This window comes from Bubalus kerabau, chromosome 15 (genome assembly GCF_029407905.1).
Source record: "Bubalus kerabau isolate K-KA32 ecotype Philippines breed swamp buffalo chromosome 15, PCC_UOA_SB_1v2, whole genome shotgun sequence".
Taxonomy (NCBI): domain Eukaryota; kingdom Metazoa; phylum Chordata; class Mammalia; order Artiodactyla; family Bovidae; genus Bubalus; species Bubalus kerabau.
In genome coordinates, this window is record NC_073638.1 from 81,600,616 (window position 1) to 81,624,484 (window position 23,869).

General features: G+C 41.0%; 1 protein-coding gene across 1 annotated transcript in view; it reads left to right on the forward strand.

Moving 5' to 3' along the window:
* Positions 1–1,030: 1,030 nt before the first annotated feature.
* The window catches only part of LOC129627943 (fatty acid desaturase 2-like protein FADS2B), a 44,268-nt gene continuing 21,429 nt past the window's right edge, over positions 1,031–23,869 (forward strand). The window contains exons 1-4 of the mRNA XM_055547378.1: positions 1,031–1,351; positions 11,892–12,002; positions 19,182–19,379; positions 21,121–21,222. Coding sequence (XP_055403353.1) covers positions 1,031–1,351; positions 11,892–12,002; positions 19,182–19,379; positions 21,121–21,222 — 732 coding nt within the window. The remainder of the gene's footprint in view (positions 1,352–11,891; positions 12,003–19,181; positions 19,380–21,120; positions 21,223–23,869) is intronic.

Here is a 23,869-nt window from a genome sequence, read left to right on the forward strand (position 1 = left end):
GACGGTAAAACGGGTCAAGAAGGTCACCTGTATGCTGACTAATGGAAAATAAAACTTTTGGTGGTGAGCATGCTGTACTGTTTCAAAAGTTAAATTATAATATTCCACACCTGAAATGTATATAATGTTATAAACCAACGTAACCTCAATAGGGTGTTACAAACATTTTTAAGTCAAAAATGCTTTTTTCAGAAATGTAAAACCCTTAGGGAGAAATAACAGCTGTCAAAAGAACAATTTGCTGTATGACTGAGGGAATTCAAACAGAGATTCTATGATAGTCTAAAAGGGTGGGATGGGGAGGCAGATGCAAAGGGTATGGTCGTACCTGTGGCTGATTCTTGTTGATGTATGAGAGAAAGCCACAAAATTCTGTAAAGCAATTATCCTTCAGTTCAAATTAAAAAAAAAAAAAATTTTAAGTAATCTGAGAAAAGCAGAATAAAAGGAAAATTTCCAATCTTAACAACAACAAAGAACGAACATTTCACAATTCCAGGAGGCGTCCATATCCTCCTACAGGTTTTGCAAGCTTCTGCTTATGTGTTGAATTAAAACAACTCTTCCTTTCAATGCGGGAGAGCTAATGAACCTGACCCAGAATGATGCCAGTGCAGGCAGTCAGCAGAGAAGGAGCCCAGCCCCTCCTCCCAGAGGTCAGGCCACACCATCCTCTGGGCTGTGATTGGCTCCAGCTCTTGACTACGAGACACTTAATGATGAATAAGAACGCTGCTGAAAGATCAGCCAGCAGAGAGAGAGAAGAGAGAAAGGTAGACTAATCCTCTTGGGTCCAAGGAAAGGTAGTACAGTCTTCATCAGGACAAAAAAAGACTCAGGACAGAGAAGTGAGAAGCTGGGAAGGAGTTCACTATCAGGTTTGCCAAGAGTCAAGTAGGCTAAAAAGTTTTCTGTGTAGGCTTCTTATTTCATGGAATAAAAGGAGAAGGAAAAGGTCATTCTGTAGTTCAATCAGGTGAGAATTAGAAATTCCAGGTGTCAAGTCAGAAATTCTAAAAGTACAAAGACAATGACGTTTGAAGAAAAGCCTGAGGGCAATGGGAGCCTTGTAGATGAGAACCAGCTAGACCTGAGTGCGAAGCATCAGGCAAACGGGAAGCCAGGAGCAAGTGGGAGAGCCAAGCTCCCTGCAAGGCAGGAGGCAAACACGAAGTCCGGCTTGCCCAGAAAAAGCCTCAGCACGTACACCTGGCAGGAGATCCAGAGACACAATCAGGAGACTGACCAGTGGCTGGTGATCAATCGCAAGGTCTACGATGTTACTGGCTGGGCGGACAGGCATCCCGGTGGGCGGCTGGTCCTCAACCATTGCGCTGGGGAAGACACCACGGTAAGGAGCTCAAAGTCTGCCCTCTCTCCCTCTGTTCCAGCTGCTGGGTGGCTGGGACCTTGACTGTCTTTCCAAAAGCATTTCAAGTACGCGTTCAAGCTCCATGATCACTCATCTCCTCCCAAACCAATTTTTTCAGGATTCCTATCCAGCAAAACCTTGAAAGCTAATTAAGCCTCAAGATCTAGCTACTATTATCTAGCTATTATCTAGCTATTATTTGCACTAGCTTTGGGGTGGGCTCAGATGCTGACAGTAGATACTATGTGTATTTCAGGTTTTAGTTTTTGTTCTTGGCATTATGGTTTTTTGTTTTGTTTTGTTTTGAAATGTAGTTATTGTCTTATAAGAAGAAAATTACAAATAGGTGAGTAAAATCTGGAAAAGAAGTCCTCACCCAAGTAGAAATTTCTCAGACTCCTACAACTGGAGTGCATGAAATAGACAGCAACTCATCTGGCGAGCATCAAAATGTCGAACAATGTTTAAAGCGTACAGTGACACAGGCTTTTAGACTTTGTAGAGTTCTTTTTTGTCCTGTAGTTCATTCAGTGTGATACAGGTAATACAGCCCACTTTTATGGAAGAAGTAACTGAAATCAGAGTGGTTAAGTGACTGACCCAAGTTCACCCAGCCAGCACATCTCAGATTCAAAACACTTATCTTTCTGAACTTTCAGTCTTAAGCACTTTCCTTCACTGTTTTTCCTCATAACTTTCCTCCACCAAAATAGCTAAAAAAATAGACTTTCAGTGGATGCCTAAAATACCATGCATCACATATGTTAAGTAGCTTTCAGTTCAGTTCAGTTCAGTTGCTCAGTCGTGTCTGACTCTTTGCCACCCCCATGAATCGCAGCACGCCATGCCTCCTTGTCCATCACCAGCTCCCGGAGTTCACTCAAACTCAAGTCCATTGAGTCGGTGATGCCATCCAGCCATCTCATCCTCTGTCATCCCCTTCTCCTCCTGCCCCAATCCCTCCCAGCATCAGAGTCTTTTCAAATGAGTCACCTCTTCGCATCAGGTAGCCAAAGTATTGGAGTTTCAGCTTTAGCATCAGTCCTTCCAAAGAACACCCAGGACTGATCTCCTTTAGAATGGACTGGTTGCATCTCCTTGCAGTCCAAGGGACTCTCAAGAGTCTTCTCCAACACCACAGATCAAAAGCATCAATTCTTCGGTGCTCAGCTTTCTTCACAGTCCAACTCTCACATCCATACAGCCACATTCAACTCTTTGCGACCCTATGGACCACATCCCACCAGGCACCTCTGTCCTTGGGATTCTCCAGGCATGAATACTGAAGTGGGTTGCCATGCTCTTTTCCAGGGGATCTTCCTGACCCAGGGATTGAACCTGTATCTCTTACCTCTCTAGCAATGGCAGGAGTGCTCTTTACCATTAGCACCACTTGGGAAACCTTAAGATACCATAGACACATTCAAAGGCATGACCTCACTTAAACCTCACCATAAGGAAAGTGAATGGTATTCCCATATTAAAGATGAAAAAACTGATGCTAAAACATGAAAATAATGTATCTCACAGTCCACAAATAACAGTGACAAATTTTTAAATCAGATAGGTTTTTTTTGTACCATAAAGCCCTTTATAGCTGATCTTAAAAATAAAATTCCCATTTAATATTGAAGAGGGATATTTCTCAATCCTTAAATACATTTAGGAATCCCTTCTAAAATATTCTATAAGAAAGTTGGTTTTAGCCCAATTAGGAACTTTTTCTCCATATTATACACATGAAGAAATGGAGAATAAAAGGTGTTAAATAAACTAATTCAAGATCAGAAAATTAGCATATTATAGAGTAGAAATTTAAACAGATTATTTTTATGTTACCCTGGCTCCAAGGTTAAAGCGTCTGCCTGCAATGCGGGAGACCTGGGTTCAATCCCTGGGTTGGGAAAATCCCCTGGAGAAGGAAATGGTAACCCACTCCAGTATTCTTGCCTGGAGAATCCCATGGACAGAGGAGTCTGGTGGGCTACAGTCCACAGGGTCGCAAAGAGTCGGACACAACTTCACTTTCACTTTCGCTTATTGTTTTCATGTTAGTATATAATTTTTCCAACTGGTTTCAAAGCATAGGATTAAAAATACTGATTCATGAAGCTCTGCTCTGTGAGTGTTACCTGACAGATAAAAACAGAATACACAAACATATGGCAAGTTTGCAAAGTAAGGAAGATTTTGTTTTTTGACACTAGCAACATCTTCTTTCCCCGATTCTCATTTCCCCCTAATTTCTCAACTTCTCTGTCTAATCAGGGTCTTCTACCATCTTCTCATCTTGATTCTGCAGTCAGAGGAATGCCTTTCTGAGCAGACCCTTCCACATCCCCACCACTCTGGTCTAATCTTATGTTTTTAAAACAAAGCTCAACCTTTTCCTGGGAAAGTGTGCATGAGCTTGTAGTCCATAATGGGATTCTCACATGTGTCAGGAAGACCCTAGGAAGCCAGAGAGCTGAGGATAGAAGAAGCCAAGTTACAGGCATTTGTGTAAGAATCGGGAGAAAAATTAACAAAAATAAAGGGGAAAAATACTTGTTGATGAATGACAGAAAACCACAAAAATCTGTAAAGCAGTCCTACTTCAATTAAAAAAAAAAATAAAGTGGCAAAAAAGAGGAAAAAACACCACAGATCTCATCTCCACAACACAAAGGAAATATGGACGATGCTTTTCTAACACAAGTCACAGAATCAGCTCAGAAGATATGTTAGAAAATATGTACCTTCAACCATCTTGCATGTCACTGGTAGACATTGCTTGCAGAAAGCAGCTCAGCTGATGAATTTGCAATTTGCTGGTGAGTTTTTATCTTCCAGAAGTTAGAGAAAGACCATGATTCTGCATCCAATTCTAGTCAACAAGGAAGAATTAATTAATAAAATAGAAACAATCAGAACCTTATGGGAAAATACCCACAACACCTCAGGATTTGTGTCTTAAGGATGAACACCCTAAGTGTGATCAGTCATGTACCCTGGACTTTTAGAAGGCAGATCCAGAATGTTCAGAGAAAAGTCTCCAGAGGATGGCTAGAGATGAATGAAAGGGGTGCCAGGAGAATTCTGACAACCACGGTATTCCATGGCCACTCAGAGTACATGGAGTCTGAGGTGTGGTATACTGGTTATACAAGCCTGGGAAAGTCCCTGAAATGCTCTGGAACTCAGCTTCATCATCTGCATAATGGGAACAGCCTTACACATCTAATTAGGAAATGAGACTAAAGTTTGTAAAGTGTTTAGCATAATACCAGATGCACTTTTCATTAAATCATAGCTATTGTTATTCATATCACACCGCCATAGACTCAGAGGTGTGAGTCACATTTCCTGTTTACCACCTGCTTAGAAATCCTGATTGTTTGTTGCCAACTGGGAACAGAGGAGTATGTGGTGGAGAAACGGCATGACTCTAGGGAAGGAGGAAAGAACATGAAGTCAGAGAACCTGAGGTCAGACGCTCTCTCTCTACAGCCTAAAGTGTTTGCAGGCTGTGCCCTGAAAGGCAAATGTGCACCAACATATGATCTCTGTGCACAAGCCCTGGCCCATAGCTACACCTGCCCAGAGTGGGGCATCTTTCCTTATTTACACAGAAACTCTTCTCCAAGCCTCCATCCTTCTCATGAAAAGTACATAATGATACCAAGGTAGCTTGTTTCATAGGGTCACTCATTCATTCAGTCATTCATGTGGTCAATCATTCTAAAACTTTTTTAGGTGTCCAGTCTAATGACTAAGAGTACAAATTTGAAAATGAAATGGGTGTGGTTTCCATCTGGGCTCCACCACTTACTAGGAATGTGCTGAGGAGCTTGCTGAAGCCTTGGAGCCTCAGCTCCTTTATCTAGAAAGTGGGATAATGATACTTCTATCTTAGTATGGTTGTCAGAGTCAGCAGAGATAAAATAAAGGTTTTCTTCTTATACCTGGCACAGATTAAATATTCAAAAAATGGTGTTTAGTATTACTTAGATAAGTAATTACTGAGATAAGTTGTCATTTTGTCCAAGGAATTTTACTAGGAAAAATAAGTCTATTGTACAAAACACAGGCACATCAATTCCTGTTATTGCACACATTATTTATCTGATATTTTCAAAGTATATGGTTTAAAACTAATGCACAGTGCTAAAAACTAAAGTCTAGGCTCAGATCTTCTCACCTAGAAAAGCTTACCTAGGAAAAGCCAGAAACAACCTATAAGCCCAACAAGAAGAGTTAGTTACATAGATTACAATATGCCCATATGAAGCATGCTGCATGCTAAGCTGCACTAAGTTTCTTCAGTCATGTCTGACTCTGGGCAACCCTATGGACTATAGCCCACTAGGCTCCTCTGTCCTTGGCGATTCTCCAGGCAAGAATACTGGAGTGGGTTGTCCTGTCCTCCTCCAGGGGAATCTTCCCTACCCAGGGATCGAACCTGCATCTCATATGTTTCCTTCATTCACAGGTGGGTTCTTTACCACTAACACCACCTGGGAAGTCCCAAGTTTTATAAGTAAGTCAACAATATTTCTGGACTCCACAAAAGAAGCAAGCACAATCTTGTGAGGTATGCACAGGAGCAACATGTTCAGAACAAAGAAGTCAGGGTTATTATCCAATGTGCACAGCCAGCCACCTCCTTGTGTCTGAACATCGTGCTCTGAGAGGGACACTGAGAAACTCAATCTCTTCATCAGAGTAAAAATCCAATATGACAGGAAAAAGATGACAAAAGCCTAGAGGAAATATAGCAAAATGTGTTTCAACTGCTTGGAAGACTGCAAGGCGGAAGAGGTTAGAGCTGTGTGCAAGTCCAAAAGACTCACCTGGAATCAACAGAAGCAAGGCTGGGGCGGGGCAAGAGAGGATGTGTACAGAGGTGGAATACAGATCAGGTTCACATCGTGAATAAGCACGAGCAGAATTTGTGTCCCAACTTGGCCACATCCTTTGCTTAGCACAATCCTGGTCGATATGATGGCTTGAGGATGAGAAGAGGGGAAGGAGGAAGAGAGGATGAAGGGTGTGGGAAGTAAAGAGACAAGAGAAGGAGGAGGGGGAGAAAGGGTCTTGAGTCTGAGCGAAGGACTCTGGATTTCACCATCACTGTAGGTCTTTCTCTCCTCCCACTGCAGGTAATGAAACTTCTCTAGCCCAGCATCCCTCCCTACACCCAATCCTACAAGGAAGCCTAGCTGTTTGTAAAAGGAAAGTTGTCATCAGTAATAGCTGCATCTTTTGTGGGCTGTCAACATTTTTTTACTTTAAAATTAAATTTTAATTTGATTCTCATTTGAATGACGCTTCAAGTTGAAAAATAGGTACAAGAGCAAAGAGACAAGTGCACTTAAAGGGCTAATGGGTGACAATGGCCATGAAGAGGGACTCTTTTTCAAACATCAGCCTGGTGGTTAAGTAAAGGTTGAGGATCAGGAAGCGTTAGTCAAGGCAGAATGGATACAGGTATCCGTATGGCTGAGTCCCTTTGCTGTCCACCTGAAGCTATCACAGCATTGTTAATAGGCTATAGTCCCATGTAAAATAATTTTTTTAAAAAAGAGTCAAAATGAAGGAAGGAGTCCAGGGAACATGCTGAAGTCCTGAATAAGGCACTGACAACAGAAATGAGGAAGAGAGGATGGGTAACCAGGAGACATAATTTATAATAGGGGATAAGTGGCTGGGTAAGTAAGCAGGAGTAAGGAGTCTGAACTGTCTGATGGATGCCTTATGTAGGTAGGTGGGTGGCAGTTGCCATTATAAGATAATGAAGCCAGGAAGATGAGCAGGTTTGGTGAGGACAGTGGAGATAGAGAGAGTCTGGCCTGGAGCTTAGTTAAGTATATCACAGGAAAAAATCTCAACTAAGGAAAGTTCTCAAACGATAGAGTGAGTTATTGCAAAAAATAATAATAATAATAACTCTCTGTTTATCTGTGTGGGTGGAGGGGAATCTTGGTGACTTCACGTAAACATTCTCCACTCCAAAGTGGCTCTTTTCCACAACGAAGGCAAAGACTATATTCTCCCCATAAATCAGCCTGCTCAAAACTTGTGATCTCCCAGAAATGCGAGGGACCTTGATTTAGCATTTGCCTTGAAACAGGTGAGATCTGAGAAGGAACTAGAAGAGGAACTACCCAAAGGTATAGGAATGGGTGTCCCTGGTTGGGTATTGAATATTCTGGTGAGTTTTTTTGTTGTTGTTGTTGTTTTTTTTTTTTTTTTGGCTGTGCTGCAAGGTGGGTAGGACCTTAGTTGCCCAACAGGGATGGAACCCACACCCTCCATTGGAAGCATGGAGTCTTAACTACCAGACTGACAGGGAAGTCCCTTGTGAGCTTTTTGAGATAAGTAAATCAACATCTATGTTCTAGTTATATTGTTTTGTGACTATATACATATATTCACCATGGGTGGGTGTTTTATTTTTCTGAATTTGGGGAAGTTTCAACCCACTTCAGATGAACCAAATAATAATAATTTAAAAATATCATCATTTAATGGCATCTGATTCCAAAGCTTAAGCTCTTTGATGCTAGGCTAAGTCTTGAGCAAGGTTTTGTAATGACTGAATAAATGAGCCTATGGAGCAGACTAAGTAGTGTCCACAGTTAGAAAACAAATCGAAGCTTCAGAGATTAAGCAAATTTCCCAATATAAACAACATACTGCACTGCTCCCTATACTGTATTTTGGTGTAAATTTAATAGGCACACACTTTGATTGATTGCAGAACAATATTTGGCAAATGGAGTGTCTCCTGAATTTCAACCCACACATGCCCTCTAGGCCAAGTGCCTTGATGTGGGGCACAGCCTGTATACAGTAGTTAAGATGTAAGGACATGATCCTTCTCAGGCCTTCTCACTTTACATACTTGTCTCTCCCACTAGGGATCATACTGCTCTTCCAATAATGGACATCTATCCAGCCCCCTTTAAATAACAGCAAAAAATCAGCAGGATTTCCAAAGTCACTGTGAAAGCAAAGATAATTACATCTTTCCTCTGTGTTGATACTGTTTGGGAAATAATCAGTGTTAAGAAGAGCTACAGTATAAATTTATGAATAGGTTAGGAAACAGAGATGATGGTTGAGAAGTGAATCAAAAGATAACAGACAAAAATGAGAGATGATAAAAGGTCAGATAATAGAGATGCTGAGGTTGGGGAAGAGACAGCAGTGCTTAAGACCCATATCCTTTGAACTCAATACTTCTCAACTTTCTCCTTTTTAGAGAAGTCATATACTGCTCTATTCATTCACCCTTTCCTTGTTCATCAGACATCTCTTGATTACATGTCATATTCCAGGCATAGCGAAAAACATCAGGTATAATTTAATCAATAGTGCATGTTCCCAGTCTTCCAAAAAGTCAAAAGGCACTAGAGAAGGCCTTTGTGAATACAAAGATTCACTGCAACATCATCTGAAAAGCTTTAGGAACAAAATGTCATGGGAGCCCAGAAGAGATCATAAATAACTTTCCTGACTGTGTTAGGAAGGCATATTTCATCTGGATGTTCAAGAATGAGAAGGAACTTTTAAGCAGAAAAAAAAAAAAAAAAATGGAGGAAAGCAGTCAAGGCAAAGGGAGCAGTATGTATCACAAAGCTTCAGAACTATACAGGGTCATGGAATGTTTATCGAGTAGGGAGAGTTCCATTGGACAAGATGAGGCATGAAGGGTATGGTGAGAGGTAAACCTGGAGAAGTAGATTGGGGCCACAGACAAAGTGATGCACGTCATTAAAACCTAACTTTACTTTACTAACTGCCTAGCATGCATATACTGATCTTAACATCCTCCCAAAACAATCTTGTGTCATCCTTCTTTCAGGAAAAGAACTGTACATGTTAAGGCTGGAATGGACCTTTATGGCTTCCTGGCTTTAGAGCCACATAGCCTTGAGTTCAAATCCTGGCTCTCCCACTTACTGTAGCAATGTTCTGAGATTTGGAATCTTTATATGTATAACAAACATGATAGAACCTCACAGAAGTAAGTTGATATTGATGAATTGGCCCATAGAGCACCTTGTACACAGGATACACTAAAAAAATGGTATTACTCCCTCTCCCTTTCATTTACCCCTGGACTTTCTTCAGGAGGAACACACATGCCAAATAATGTTAATTGAAAAAAAAAACAATAACTCATTTTTGAAGGTCTTTTGAGAAGGAGATTTCACAACTTACTCAGTATCTAGACTCTAATAGGGAATTCCTTCAAACAATATTCTAAGACTACCTAAGCCGCTTTTGTACTGCCCATTAATACAATGAAAAGAGTTCCACACAGCAGGGAAATTCTTACTCTTCTGGAAAACTCTGTAGGTCTTCAGGCTCTGTTGTCGCAGTATTGACCTGTGAATCTTGCTGAAGAACAGAAGAAACAGTGAACCCAGAGGAATATTAGCATCAGCACACTGTTCCAGGGCTCTGGATGACTGCTCAGAGTAAAATGCAGGGCCTCACCCCTCCTCTACACTCTGATCTTGATCCCTCAGAATGTTTCTCACCCTCATCTCTTCCTTAACAGCAGGCAGAACATGATTTTTCAGTATGGGCCACCCTGAAATGTTTTAGTCACATTGTTAATCACCGAATGACTCTCATCCTGGTTAGGTAAACTAACTTTAGGGTCATTGAATGTGACAATGAAAACACATCTTTGAAAGCAGCATTTCCCAAGGGGGTCAGAGAAAGTGTACAAAGGCAGAATGAACAGTAGAGCCTGGACTGGTTCTAGCAGATACAAATCCCTTCTTACATCACTGAATCTAGAAAAGTGAGTCTAAAGAGTTGATATTGCACCCTTCTGAATAACCTCATCCATTATATATATGCACATACAAGCCTACACATATGGACATGCTTTATGTGTAGGCTTGTATGTAGTTCTAGATGTATCTAAAGTTGCTTTAGATTTTGAAGATGGAGGGTTCATTGTATTCACTAAAACAATTCAGAGCTCACTCTGAGTGGAGTATGGAAAGAAACTCTCTGAACTGTTATATTTTACTGAAGAGAAGGAAGGCAGGTAGCTCTTATCCAGGTGTGTCTTAGTCGCTCAGTCATGTACAACTCTGTGCAACGCCGTGGACTGTAGCCCACTAGGCTCCTCTGTCCATGGAATTCCGCAGGCAAGAATACTGGAATGGCTTGCCTTTCTCTCCTCCAGGGGATCTTCCCAACCCAGGGATCTAACCGGGGTCTCCCACATTGCAGGCAGATTCTTTACCATCTGAGCCACCAGGGAAGCCTAGAGGTATACATATAGGAAAGAGAACTAATATGTTTGAGAATTTACTATAAACCACTCAGATTCTAATCAATTCACTTAATTTTTATAATAACTTTATAAATTGAGTAGCTATTACCGTCACTCCCATGTTAAGGAAGAGAAAACAGGAGCATGGACTGGTCAAGAGACTTGTCCACAATTACACAGCAAGTGTAGAACTTAGGTGTAGGAAGGCTGCTCGGGGATCCAGTTTCCTAATAAGCACTACGCAACACCACCACTCCAAAGTATTGTGTATGGATTCCACATATTCAAATTAAAACCTTGGTTATTTTTCTTCATATTAATCATTCCTATTCTCAAAGCCATAATAGCAAGAAGTCCAGTATCTTACTCTTGGAGAAGCCTCCTTCCCCCTAAAGCAGTTTAAATCCCTAGAGGGAAAAAAAAGTCTATCTCTTCATTCCAAACTTAAGCAGGACATGAGAAACAACACTGCTTCTCATAGCCACTTGGAGTTACTACTTAACATGGGAATGGAGTTGGAAAAAATATAGTTGGTCAGCTCTATTTTGTGCCTGTCTCCAGCCCCTACAGAAAATGCTATGGTTTTTTGTTTTTGTTTTTGTTTTTAAAGAGTGCTAAGGCTTCTTCAGTGATAAACTTAGCCAAGAAAGTGCCACTTTAGACAACTAAGGGTTCAAGGGCTTTGCTCCCATGCTCTCTTAGACGTTTGTTATCATCACCAACTTTAACTTGTCTTTCCTTGGAAATAACTTAATTCAAGTGTCTCTGTCCCCTGGTCCTTGATCAAGAACTAAAAGGGAAATTCTGATAGATGTGATTTGCATAGGCAGTCTTGGTTGCTGCATGCTCCAAACAATGTGGGCAACTCCCACACTAAGCCTGAGGTTTGACCCTAAAGATTCACCATGGCCCATAATCTCAAAGCCAACTACTTCTTCTGGGCTCAATAAAATAAACAACGATCTCTTCCAATGCTTGGAGATCAACTTTCTACCCAGGACTTGCCTAGTAAGCCATGCACTCGGTGGGATCTGCAGTGTGAGGCTTTCATAGAGGAATTTCAAGGGTAATTCTAATCAACGAACTTGAAGTGTCAACCTAGAGTTAGAAGTAAATGCTCTATAACATAGTCTGTGCTGATTCGTAAGATTGGTACAGAATGAGGTAAGAAAGGGGAGATAATCTGTGTGTAAGCGTGTCATTTTTAAGCCTCTAACAGTTCTCTCTGATTCACAGGACGTCTTCAGAGCCATGCATCCAGACCCTGATATTGTGCGGTTGTACCTTAAACCACTGCTCATTGGAGAGCTTGCTCCAGAAGAGCCCAATCAGGAAAGAAACAAAAACGTGAGTGAGGTCTCGGGACTCAAGAGTATGTGGAGGGTTGGGGACGAGGTATATTACAGGGCCAATTTATCATTTTCTGTGGGAAACCAGCCATCCTGCCTGGAGGGGCCTGCAATGGCATAAATGAGAGGATTCCAAGTATTTCAAAGCAATGTCATCCTCCTGAGATCCTCAGAATTCTTAAACCTCTGAGAAACAAAGGAATGGGATGCGTGGCCCTGTGCCAAACAGTAATTCCATGTTTCTAACCACCTACTTCTTGGCATGCAACTTACACATAACTTCTCTTTTTCCATGACTGCTTATAATTCTCTGATGTTCCCTGTTAAACCAGTTTCCATGAGAGCAGAGACTATGTCAATTTTGCTCATCCCTGAGTCCTCAGTACCTAAAGGCACAGGATTGGACCTGTAGTAGGAATTCCACAAATAGCTGTTGAGTCAATGATGTGACTATATCCTAACTATAGTTCTTTTTACAATTGGAGAAATTACAGTTCCAGGAGAATAAGCTACCCTCTGAAAAGCAAAGAACAGGAACTCCAGTTCACCTCTTTCTGGCTCCAAACCTTTGGGTATCCCCCACGAAAAGCACCACTTTTCTTTTGCCAAGACTTTGGTTGACTGAAAAACTGTCTTCAGGAGGCAGGGCCTCCATAAGACTAGACTTCACTAGAATGGTTGCACTTAAAAGGATTTTAGGTAATATTAAGCACTGAAGTTTTTTGGGGGGTTTTTTTGCACTTCATGTTTTAAAACAGCTTACAATTGTACCATTCTTTTGAAATACTTTGTACAAAGTGGTGATCCAGATATCACTGTGCAGCAGAAAGAATAAGAATTACATTTCCACTTAAAGAAATGAAGAAACAAACTCACAAAGGGATAGGAGGAATCTGAGGAGAGAGGACTGGTTACGTGCAGGCCCAAGACGAATACTTAGGCTGACTCCTGAGGCCCAGGTGCATCCCTCAAGGCTGTGTGTCAGGAAGCAACGCACTGTACTGAGATGAGTGGGCCATCAGGCAGACAGCCTGGGCACATAGCCCTGTTCCTATGACAAGGTGTAGGAGCCGAGATATTGTTCAGTCAGTAAGTCATGTCTGACTCTTTGTGACCCCGTGAACTGCAGCATGCCAGGCTTCCATGTTCCTACACTATTTCCCAGAGTTTGCTCGAACTCATGTCCATTGAGTCCATGATGCCATCCAACCATCTCATCCTCTGTCACCCTCTGCTCTTCCCGCCCTCAACCTTTCCAGGCACCAGGGTCTTTTCCAATGAGTTGGTTCTTCCCATCAGGTGGCCAATGTATGAGCTTCAGCTTAACCATCAGTCATTTCAATGAATATTCAGGGTTGATTTCCTATAGGACTGACAGGTTTGATCTCCATGCTGTCCAAGGGACTCTCAAGAGTCTTCTCCAACACCACAGTTCAAAAGCAACAATTCTTTGGTGCACAATCTTCTTTCTAGTCCAACTCTCACATCCATACATGACTACTGGAAAACCCATAACTTTGACTATATGGACCTTTGTTGGCAAAGTAACGTCTCTGCTTTTTAATATGCTATCTACGTTTGTCACTGCTTTTATTCCAAGGAGCAAGCATCTTTTAATTTCATGGCTGCAGTCACCAGCTGCAGTGATTTTTGGAGCCCAAGAAAATAAACTCTGTCACTGTTTCTATTTTTTCACCTTCTAGTTGCCATGAAGTGATTGGACTGAATGCCATGATCTTCATTTTTTGAATGTTGAGTTTGAAGCCAGCTTTTTTACCCTCCTCTTTCACCTTCATCAACAGACTCTTTAGTTCCTCTTCACTTTCTGCCATTAGAGTGGTATGATCTTCTTATCTGAAGTTGTTGATAATTCTCCCAGCAATCTTGATTCCAGCTTCTGCTTCATCCAGCACAGCATTTCACATGATGTACTCTGCATATAAATTAAATAAGCAGGGTGACAATATACAGCCTTGATGTACTCCTTTCCCAATTTTGAACCAGTCCATTGTTCCAAGTCTGGTTCGAACTGTTGCTTCTTGACCTGCATACAGGTTTCTCAGGAGGCAGGTCTAGTACTCCCATCTCATTAAGAATTTTCCACAGCTTGTTGTGATCCACAAAGGGTCAGAAGAAACAGTAAACCCAGAGGAATATTAGAGTAGTCAGTGAAGCAGTTTTTTTGTTTTGTTTTGTTTTGTTTTAGAATTCTCTTGCTTATTCTATGATCCAACAGATGTTGGCAATTTGATTTTTGGTTCCTCTGCCTTTTCTAAATCCAACTTGTATATCTGGAAGTTCTCAGTTCATGTACTGTTGAAGCCTAGTTTGAAGGATTTTGAGCATTACCTTGCTAGCATGTGAAATAAGAGCAATTATGTGGTACTTTGAATGTTCTTTGGCATTGCCTTTCTTTGGGATTGAAATAAAAATTGATTTTTCAAGTCCTGTGGCCACTGCTGAGTTTTCCAAATTTGCATATCGAGTGTAGCACTATAATAGCATTATCTTTTGGGGATTTAAAATAGCTCAGCTGGAATTCCATCACCTCCATTAGCATTAAATCACCTTCATTAGCATTGTTCATATCAATGCTTTCTAAAGCCCACTTGACTTCACACTCCAAAATGTCTGGCTCTTGGTGAGTGACCATAACATCCTGGTTACCTGGGTCATTAAAGCTTTTTTGTATAATTCTGTTTATTCTTGCCACATCTTCTTAATATCTTCTTTTCTGTGAGGTCTTTACAATTTCTGTCCTTTATCGTGCCCATCTTTGCCTGAAATGCTCCCTTGACATCTCCAATTTTGTTGAAGAGATCTCTAGTTTTTTCCATTCTATTGTTTTCCTCTACTTCTTGCTTTGTTCACATAAGATGCTTTCTTATCTCTACTTGCTATTCTCTGGAACTCTGCATTCAGTTGAGTATATCTTTCCTTTTTTCCTTTGCCTTTAACTTCTCTTCTTTTCTCAGCTATTTGTAAGGCCTCCTCAGACATCATTTTGCCTTTTTGCATTTCTTTTCCTTGGGGATGATTTTGATCACCACCTCCAGTACAATGTTACTGTAATTTGTCATGAAATCATGGCACCGGATGCCATGATCTTCATTTTTTGAATGTTGGATTTTAAACCAGCTTCTTCACTCTCCTCCTTCACCTTCAAGAGGCTTTTTATGTCCTCTTCACTTTCTGCCATAAGGCTGGTGTCATCTGCATATCTGAGGTTATTGGTATTTCTCCCAGCAGTCTTGACTCCAGCTTCTGCTTCATCCAGCCTGACATTTAGCATTATACACTCTGCATAGAAGTTAATTAAGCAGGGTGACAACATGCAGCCTTGATGTACTCCTTTCCCAATTTGGAACCACTGCATTGTTCCATGTCTAGTTCTAACTAGCTTCTTCACCTGCATACAGGTTGCTCAGGAGACAGGTAAGGCAGTCTGGTATTCCCACGTATTGAAGAATTTTCCACAGTTTGTTGTGATCCACATGGTCAAAGGCTTTAGCATAGTCAGTGAAGCAGAAGTAGATGTCTTTTGGAATTCCCTTGCTTTCTCTATGATCCAACACATGTTAGCAATTTGATTGCTGGTTCCTCTGTATTTTCTAAATCGAGCTTGAATATCTGGAAGTTCTCCGTTCATGTACTGTTGAAGCCTAGCTTGGAGAACTTTAAGCATTACTTTGTTAGCGTGTGAAATGAGTGCAATTGTGCAGAAGTCTGAACATCATTTGGCATTGCCTTTCTTTGGGATTAGAATGAAAATTGATTTTTCAAGTCCTGTGGCCACTGCTGAGTTTCCCAAATTTGCTGGCATATTGAGTGCAGCACTTTCACAGCATCATCTTTTAGGATTTGAAATATCTCAGCTGGAATTCCATCACCTCCACTAGCTTTGTTGGTAGTGATGTGTCCTAAGGCCCACTTGACTTCATATTCCAGCATGTCTGGCTCTAGGTGAGTAATCACAACACCATCGTGGTTATTTGGGTCATTAAGATCTTTTTTGTACAGTTCTTCTGTGTATTATTGCCACCTTGTCTTGATATCTTCTGCTTCTGTTAGGTCCATAAGGTTTCTGTCCTTTATTGTGCCCATCTTTGTATGAAACTTTCCCTTGGTATCTCTAATTTTCATGAAGATATCTCTAGTCTTTCCCATTCTATTGTTTTCCTCTATTTTTTTGCATTGATCACTGAGGAAGGCTTTCTTATCTCTCCTTGCTATTCTTTGGAACTCTGCATTCAGAGAGGTATATCTTTCTTTTTCTGCTTTGCCTTTCACTTCTCTTCTTTTCTCAGCTATTTGTAAGGGCTCCTCAGACACCACTTTGCCATTTTGCAGTTATTGTCCTTGGGGATGATTTTGATCACCACCTCCAGTACAATGTTATGAACCTCTGTCCATAGTTCTTCAGGCACTCTGTCTATTAGATCTTATCCCTTGAATCTATTTCTCACTTCCACTGTATAACTTTAAGGGATTTACTTCAGGTCATACCTGAATGGCCTAGTGGTTTTACCTACTTTGTTCAATTTTAGTCTGAATTTTGCAATAAGGAATTCGTGATCTGAACCACATTCAGCTCCTGGTCTTGTTTTTGCTGCCTGTATAGAGCTTCTCCATCTTTGGCTGCAAAGAATATAATCAATCTGATTTCGGTATTGACCATCTGGTGATGTCCATGTGTAGAGTCATCTATTATGTTGTTGGAAGAGGGTGTTTGTTATGACCAGTGTGTTCTCTTGGCAAAACTCTGTTAGCCTCTGACCAGCTTCCTTTTGTACACCAAGGCAAAGCTTGCCTGTTACTCCAGGTATGTCTTGACTTCCTACTTTTGTATTCCAATCCCCTATGAGGAAAGAAAGCTAAGTGCTGAAGAATTGATGCTTTTGAACTGTGGTGTGGAGAAGACTCTTGAGAGTCCCTTGGACTGTAAGGAGATCCAGCTAGTCAATCCTAAAGGAGATCAGTCCTGGGTGTTCATTGGAAGGACTGATGCTGAAGCTGAAAGTGCAATACTTTGGCCACCTGATGCAAAGAACTGACTCATTTGAAAAGTCCCTGATGCTGGGATAGATTGAAGGTGGGAGGAGAAGGGGATGAAAGAGAATGAGATGGTTGGATGGTATCATCAACTAAATGGACATGAGTTTGAGTAAGCTCTGGGAGTTGGTAATGGATAGGGAAGCAGCGTGCAGCAGTCCACTGGGTCTCAAAGAGTCGAACACGACTGAGTGACTGAACTGAACTGATGATGAAAAGGACATCTTTTTTTGGTAATAATTCTAGAAGGTCTTGTAGGTCTTCTTCAGCTTCTTCAGCATTAGTGGTCAGGGCACAGACTTGGATTACTCTGATACTGAATGGTTTCCCTTGGAAGTGAACAGAGATCATCTTTCTTTTTTGATTTTGCACCCAAGTACTGTATTTCGGACTCTTTTGTTGACTAGCACACTTGTGTGATCTATTAAAGTTATCTATGGCCACCAGAATTATGATGTTCATGGGGCCTTTCAAGATGAGCCCATCCAGACTTTTCCAAGGCATTGGATCATTTAAAAGTATCAGTGAATTTTGAAATGAATTTTCTTCCTTCTAGGATTATGTTCATATCTCTTTTTTATTATTATTTCAAATTTTTCTTCTCTTTTACATCTGAACAATCCAGTTTTCATTCTTATACCCTGGTCACTTTCTCAACAGTCTGAGTTTTAAACCCATTATAGTCATTAAGCTAAGGAGATATTTCTTCCCAGGCCTTTCACTGACTCTTGAGTATGATGTGCAAGTTTGTAAATCAGTGCTAGCACTTGACCTACATACATAAGCACAGTGCATGTACACAGAGTCAGGACTCCTCCAGCCAATGGAAAGTGAAAGTGAAGCCGCTCAGTCATGCCTGACTCTTTGTGACCCCATGGACTGCAGCCCACTAGGCTCCTCTTTCCATGGGATTCTCCAGGCAAGAATACTGGGGTGGGTTGCCATTTCCTCCTCCAGGGGATCTTCCCGACCCAGGGATGGAACCTCGGTCTCCCACGTTGCAGGCAGACGCTTTACCATCTGAGCCACCAGGGAAGACACACTCGCTAATACCACATGAGACCCTGTCTCATTCCTGTAGAGCTCCTGAGCATCTCACAGGAAATGCATCCTTTGGGCTAATCTAAGTGAACTCTATCTTTCATAAAGGAGTCTTTTGCACACGCTAAAGACTGGCATATTGATATGCCAGTCATAAAGCCACTGCCTGGGCTTAGGACACCTACTTACCTGAGCTGCTGTGAGAAGAAAAGAAATGAATATTGTGATAAGCCAGCCACTTATCTATGTTATCAGCTGATAACATAGAAAGTAACACAGATCCATGTAGATAGCAAAGTTGCCCAAAGTATAATCAGAGTTCAAACAACACATTAATTTAAAAAGGCAACTATTATTAATAGATACACACTTCTACATATAAAATAGATGAATAATAAGGACCTACTGTATGGCAGGGATCTATATTCAGTATCTCATAATGATCTACAATGGAATAGAATCTGAAGAAACAAATTTTTTGTTCTGATAAGTAGAAAATTAATTTTGGGGGTTTTCCCCTGGCAGCCCAGTCGTTAAGACTTCTCTTTTCAACGCAGGGGGTGCAGGTTTGATCCCTCATCAGGGATCCAAGATTTCACATGCCTCACAGCCAAAAAAATAAATAAATAAATAAAATAAAAGCAATATTGTCACAAATTCAATAAAGATTTCAAAAGAAATGATCTGCATCAAAAAAATTTTTAATTAATCACTTTTAAAAAGAGAATTGTTAGAGATATGTATCTCTTCATTGAACCCCCCCCACTCCCCAAAAAAGAAGTAAATTATAAGTCCCATAACAATTTGAGGACAGTTTACAAATCACTACTCATCTGTCTCTTCTCCAGAAAAAAAAAAAATTTTTCATAACTTGTTGTAAGCATTTTGCTTTTATGTTAATTTTTTAAGGTTTGGGGGTTTTTTTATTAAATTATGCCTAATTATACTTATTAAATAAATAAATGTCTATTCATGAAATTAAGGTATCATAGATTAAATTATTAAAATAGATTAATAATTATGTTGATCTGTACTCCCTCTCCACTGAAGGAACTAATTCTTTTCTTGCATATTTATCTCACAGTCCCAGCTGGTAGAAGATTTCCAAGAACTGCGGAGGACGTTAGAGACCATGAATATGTTCAGTGCCAACCTGCGGTTCTTCTTCCTTCACCTCGCCCAGGTCTTGATTTTGGAGGCCCTGGCTTGGGTAATAGTGTGGCATTTTGGCAGTGGCTGGCTTATCACAATATTCATTTCTTTTCTTCTCACGGTTGCTCAGGTGAGTAGGTATCCCAAGCCCAGGCAGTGGCTCTATGGGAAGCCTCAGAATTTTTTCTTCTCTCTTTACACTGGTGTCAGCGGCTGCCTGGCACTTCCTGGCAAGCTAGTCATCGATGTCTGACACCAATAAGTTTTCAAAACCCACAGGGCCCCAGTTCTCTTATCTGTAACATAGGGTAACAATTTTTTATGGAAATATTCTGAGGAGAACTAAACAAGTTACTCTGTAGAGTACCTAGCACAGAGACTGGCACGTGGTAAATATCCTTGACAGTTGTTGCTCTTTGCCCGCCATTATCCACACAATGTCAGTAACTGAGGTTCCGTTCTAGGCCATGTAACCTTCACCTTTGTCTTTCGTTCATTAACCATTTCGTCCATCAACCATTAACATTTTTCATGGTGGTTCAATGATTTTATTAAGACTATAGGCATATACATGAACTTATTTTGTTTTCTTTTTAATTGCTCAGTTGTTTCCAACCTTTTTTGACCCCGTGGACTGTAACTGGCTCCTCTGTCCATGGATTTCCACAGGCAAGAATACTGGAGTAGGTTGCCATTCCCTTTACCAGGGAATCTTCCTGACCCAGGGATCAAATCCGAGTCTCCCACATTGCAGGCAGATTCTTTGCCATCTTAGCCACCATGAAGAAAGGAAGCCTCACATTAATTTATACCTATATGTGTGTGTGTGTATATATATATGTATATATATATATATATCACTATTTATACATGATGTTTCATAATAAAAGATTCTACTAAAGATGTTATCTATCTGTATTTTTTTTTAATTCCCTGAGACCCTAGCCAAAATCTTCATTTCACCAATACTTATCAATACATCAGTCTATGAAGAGAGTCTATTTATTATTACATGATAATAGGATCATGTATTCTGCCGGAAATGGCAATCAGCAACTGGCATGTAACAGGGCAATTGATAAATCCTTTGAATGAAGCACAGATCTCTGAAGATGGCCTTCTATGACCACAACACTGTATTGTGGACACAAAGGGAAACACACCTGACCCTGCCCTTGGGAAACAGTCATCCAGGGGAGGAGCTGGTCATTTAAATATCTAGACAGGATACAAGGCAGAAGGAAAAGAAACAAGCATGTGCTGTGGGAGCAGAAAGAGGCATCTAATTCTAATTGAGGCAATTGGAGATGATTTCATGGAGAATTAACATCAGTGTTAATTACAAAATTTTATATGCTCATTTTTTTTTTGAAAAGTCAACTTGCTTTATTCTTTGAAAAGCAACTTTTAGAATCAAGAAAGGAAACAAATATTTGTTTGACTGCTTAGCATTATCAGGAATTTTACATGTATTTTGGCTGCACGACAGCTGAATGAGCAAGGTTTATTATAATCCCTGCTTCTCAGACAAAGAACTGAGTTCAGAGCTACTGACTAGCTTGCCAAGAGTTGTATAACTTGTAAAGTGGTGAAGGACAGTTTAGAGCCCAAGTTAGCCTGACTCGAAAGGCATCCTCTTTCCATTCCACACTGGAAGATTCTGACAGTGGAGAGAAGAGCATTCTAGGCTGAGAGAACCACCTGTGCAAAGGCACAGAGATGGGAAAGAACTCAGCAAGTGTGACACACTTGGTTTGAGGTCAGACAAGATCTCCCACTGTTCTCATGGGTTCCCGAACCTACCAGTGGGCTCACTTACTACTTTCTTCTTATCTTGTCAACTTCTTTGACGGTAACCCTGTCTCTTCCAGGCTCAGGGTTCATTTCTGCAACATGACATGGGACACCTTTCCATATTTAAGAAGTCCAAGTGGAACCGCCTGATGCAAATATTTTTGATGGGTCATCTCAAGGTACTGAATGTTCCAGGAGTATGATGGGATTCTGAAAGTCATTTCACTAAGCAGTGGTTTCTACATACACTTATCAGCAAAAAATGTTACTACACACCACACAAGTAAATGTACATATACTAACAATGTAGTGACTATACATATTATATATATATATAATTATATATATATATAATAATTATATATGCATATAATATATTATATAATTATATATATTAGTATTATATATATATAATTATTATATAAATATCAGTTTAGTTTAGTTCAGTCGCTCAGTTGTATCCGACTCTTTGCGACCCCATGAATGGTAGCACGCCAGGCATCCCTGTCCATCACAAACTCCGGGAGTTCACTCAAACCCACGTCCATCGAGTCGGTGATGCCATCCAGCCATCTCATCCTCTGTTGTCCCCTTCTCCTCCTGCCCCCAATCCCTCCCAGCATCAGAGTCTTTTCCAATGAGTCAACTCTTCACATGAGGTGGCCAAAGTACTGGAGTTTCAGCTTTAGCATCATTCCTTCCAAAGAAATCCCAGGGCTGATCTCCAGAATGGACTGGTGGGATCTCCTTGCAGTCCAAGGGAATTTCTTGGACTGCAAGAGTCTTCTCCAACACCACAGTTCAAAAGCATCAATTCTTCGGTGCTCAGCCTTCTTCACAGTCCAACTCTCACATCCATACATGACCACAGGAAAAACCATAACCTTGACTAGATGAACCTTTGTTGGCAAAGTAATGTCTCTGCTTTTGAATATGCTATCTAGGTTGGTCATAACTTTCCTTCCAAGGAGTAAGCGTCTTTTAATTTCATGGCTGCAGTCACCATCAGCAGTGATTTTGGAGACCCAAAATATAAAGTCTGACACTGTTTCCACTGTTTCCCCATCTATTTCCCATGAAGTGATGGGACCGGATGCCATGATCTTCATTTTCTGAATGTTGAGCTTTAAACCAACTTTTTCACTCTCCACTTTCACTTTCATCAAGAGGCTTTTGAGTTCCTCTTCACTTTCTACCATAAGGGTGGTGTCATCTGCATATCTGAGGTTATTGATATTTCTTTTGGCAATCTTGATTCCAGCTTGTGTTTCTTCCAGTCCAGCGTTTCTCATGATGTACTCTGCATATAAGTTAAATAAGCAGGATGACCATATACAGCCTTGACGTACTCCTTTTCCTATTTGGAACCAGTCTGTTGTTCCATGTCCAGTTCTAACTGTTGCTTCCTGACCTGCATACAGGTTTCTCAAGAGGCAGGTCAGGTGGTCTGGTATTCCCATCTCTTTCAGAATTTTCCACAGTTTATTGTGATCCACACAGTCAAAGGCTTTGGCATAGTCAATAATCAGAAATAGATATTTATACACACACACACATAACATTATAACATATATGCTAAAACTAGAATTTTAAATGTTTAGGAGAAAAAGTTTATTTTTATTAAAAAGTTCTGTTTTTTTTCTTAGCCAATAAACTATTTGGCCCAATCCCTGGTACACCATTGGAGGAGGCAATGGCACCCCACTCCAGTACTCTTGCCTGGAAAATCCCATGGACGGAGGAGCCTAGTAGGCTGCAGTCCATGGGGTCACTAAGAGTTGGACACGACTGAGCGACTTCACTTTCACTTTTCACTTTCATGCATTGGAGAAGGACATGGCTGCCGGGAGCCGGCATATTGCATATTGAGTGCATATTGCATATTGAGTGCAGCACTTTCCACAGCATCATCTTTCAGGATCTGGAATAGCTCAACTGGAATTCTATCACTGCCGGGAGCCAGCTTGAGGAGCTCCACCCATGACAAAGGTCATGAGGAAGGAGGCTCGGCATACGCAAAGGCGGGATCAAGCCTCAGGAGTCCCCCTGGAAATTCTCGAGCATCTACCCCCCAAAACCAGAGTCTGCCTACTTTCTGCTTTGTGCTTTCACCTACACCTCTGACTTTACAGGGGGTTGTCCCCCACTACCTCTCTCTGGAAAAAGAGTTAGCTTACAGCTCCAGTTAATAATTCCTGGGTGTGACAGTGTTTCAACCTACAAACTCCCTTGGAAATCCTCTAGCCTGCCTGAATAGGTTTTTCCGGCCACATGTGATTGTTCAGAGCCTCCCAACTGTGAGAGGCAGGAGATGTTCTAAACTGCCTAAACACAGATTCCTTTGAGTAGTTAAAAGATTGATTAGAAATTGTATTGGTGAAGGGTTTTTCACTTGTTGGGCCAATGTTTGCTGCTAAGTCTCCATACTCCTTACCTACTGTGTCCTTGGCAGTGTATTGATTGATATAATGGGTGTATAGAAATGTAAAATGCAGCTTTGTCCAATGCTTTTTGGGAGGCTGGTGCCTGACTTTGGAATAATCACCTTTAGAGAAAAATAAGTTTCTTAAAATGTTAACAGGCCTCCGGGCCAGAAGATGATGTCAATCACCTGAACTTTTGCATATGATAAGTTTGCAGGAAGAAAGCCTGGCTTGCTGCATGGCTCTACCCCTTCCCCCATTATCCTCTATGCATAACTTAAGGTATAAAAACTACTTTGGAAAATAAAGTGCGGGCCTTGTTCACTGAAACTTGGTCTCCCCATGTCGCTCTCTCTTTCAACTTCCGGCTGAGTCTCCATCTGGAGCGCGGAACCCGCCATGC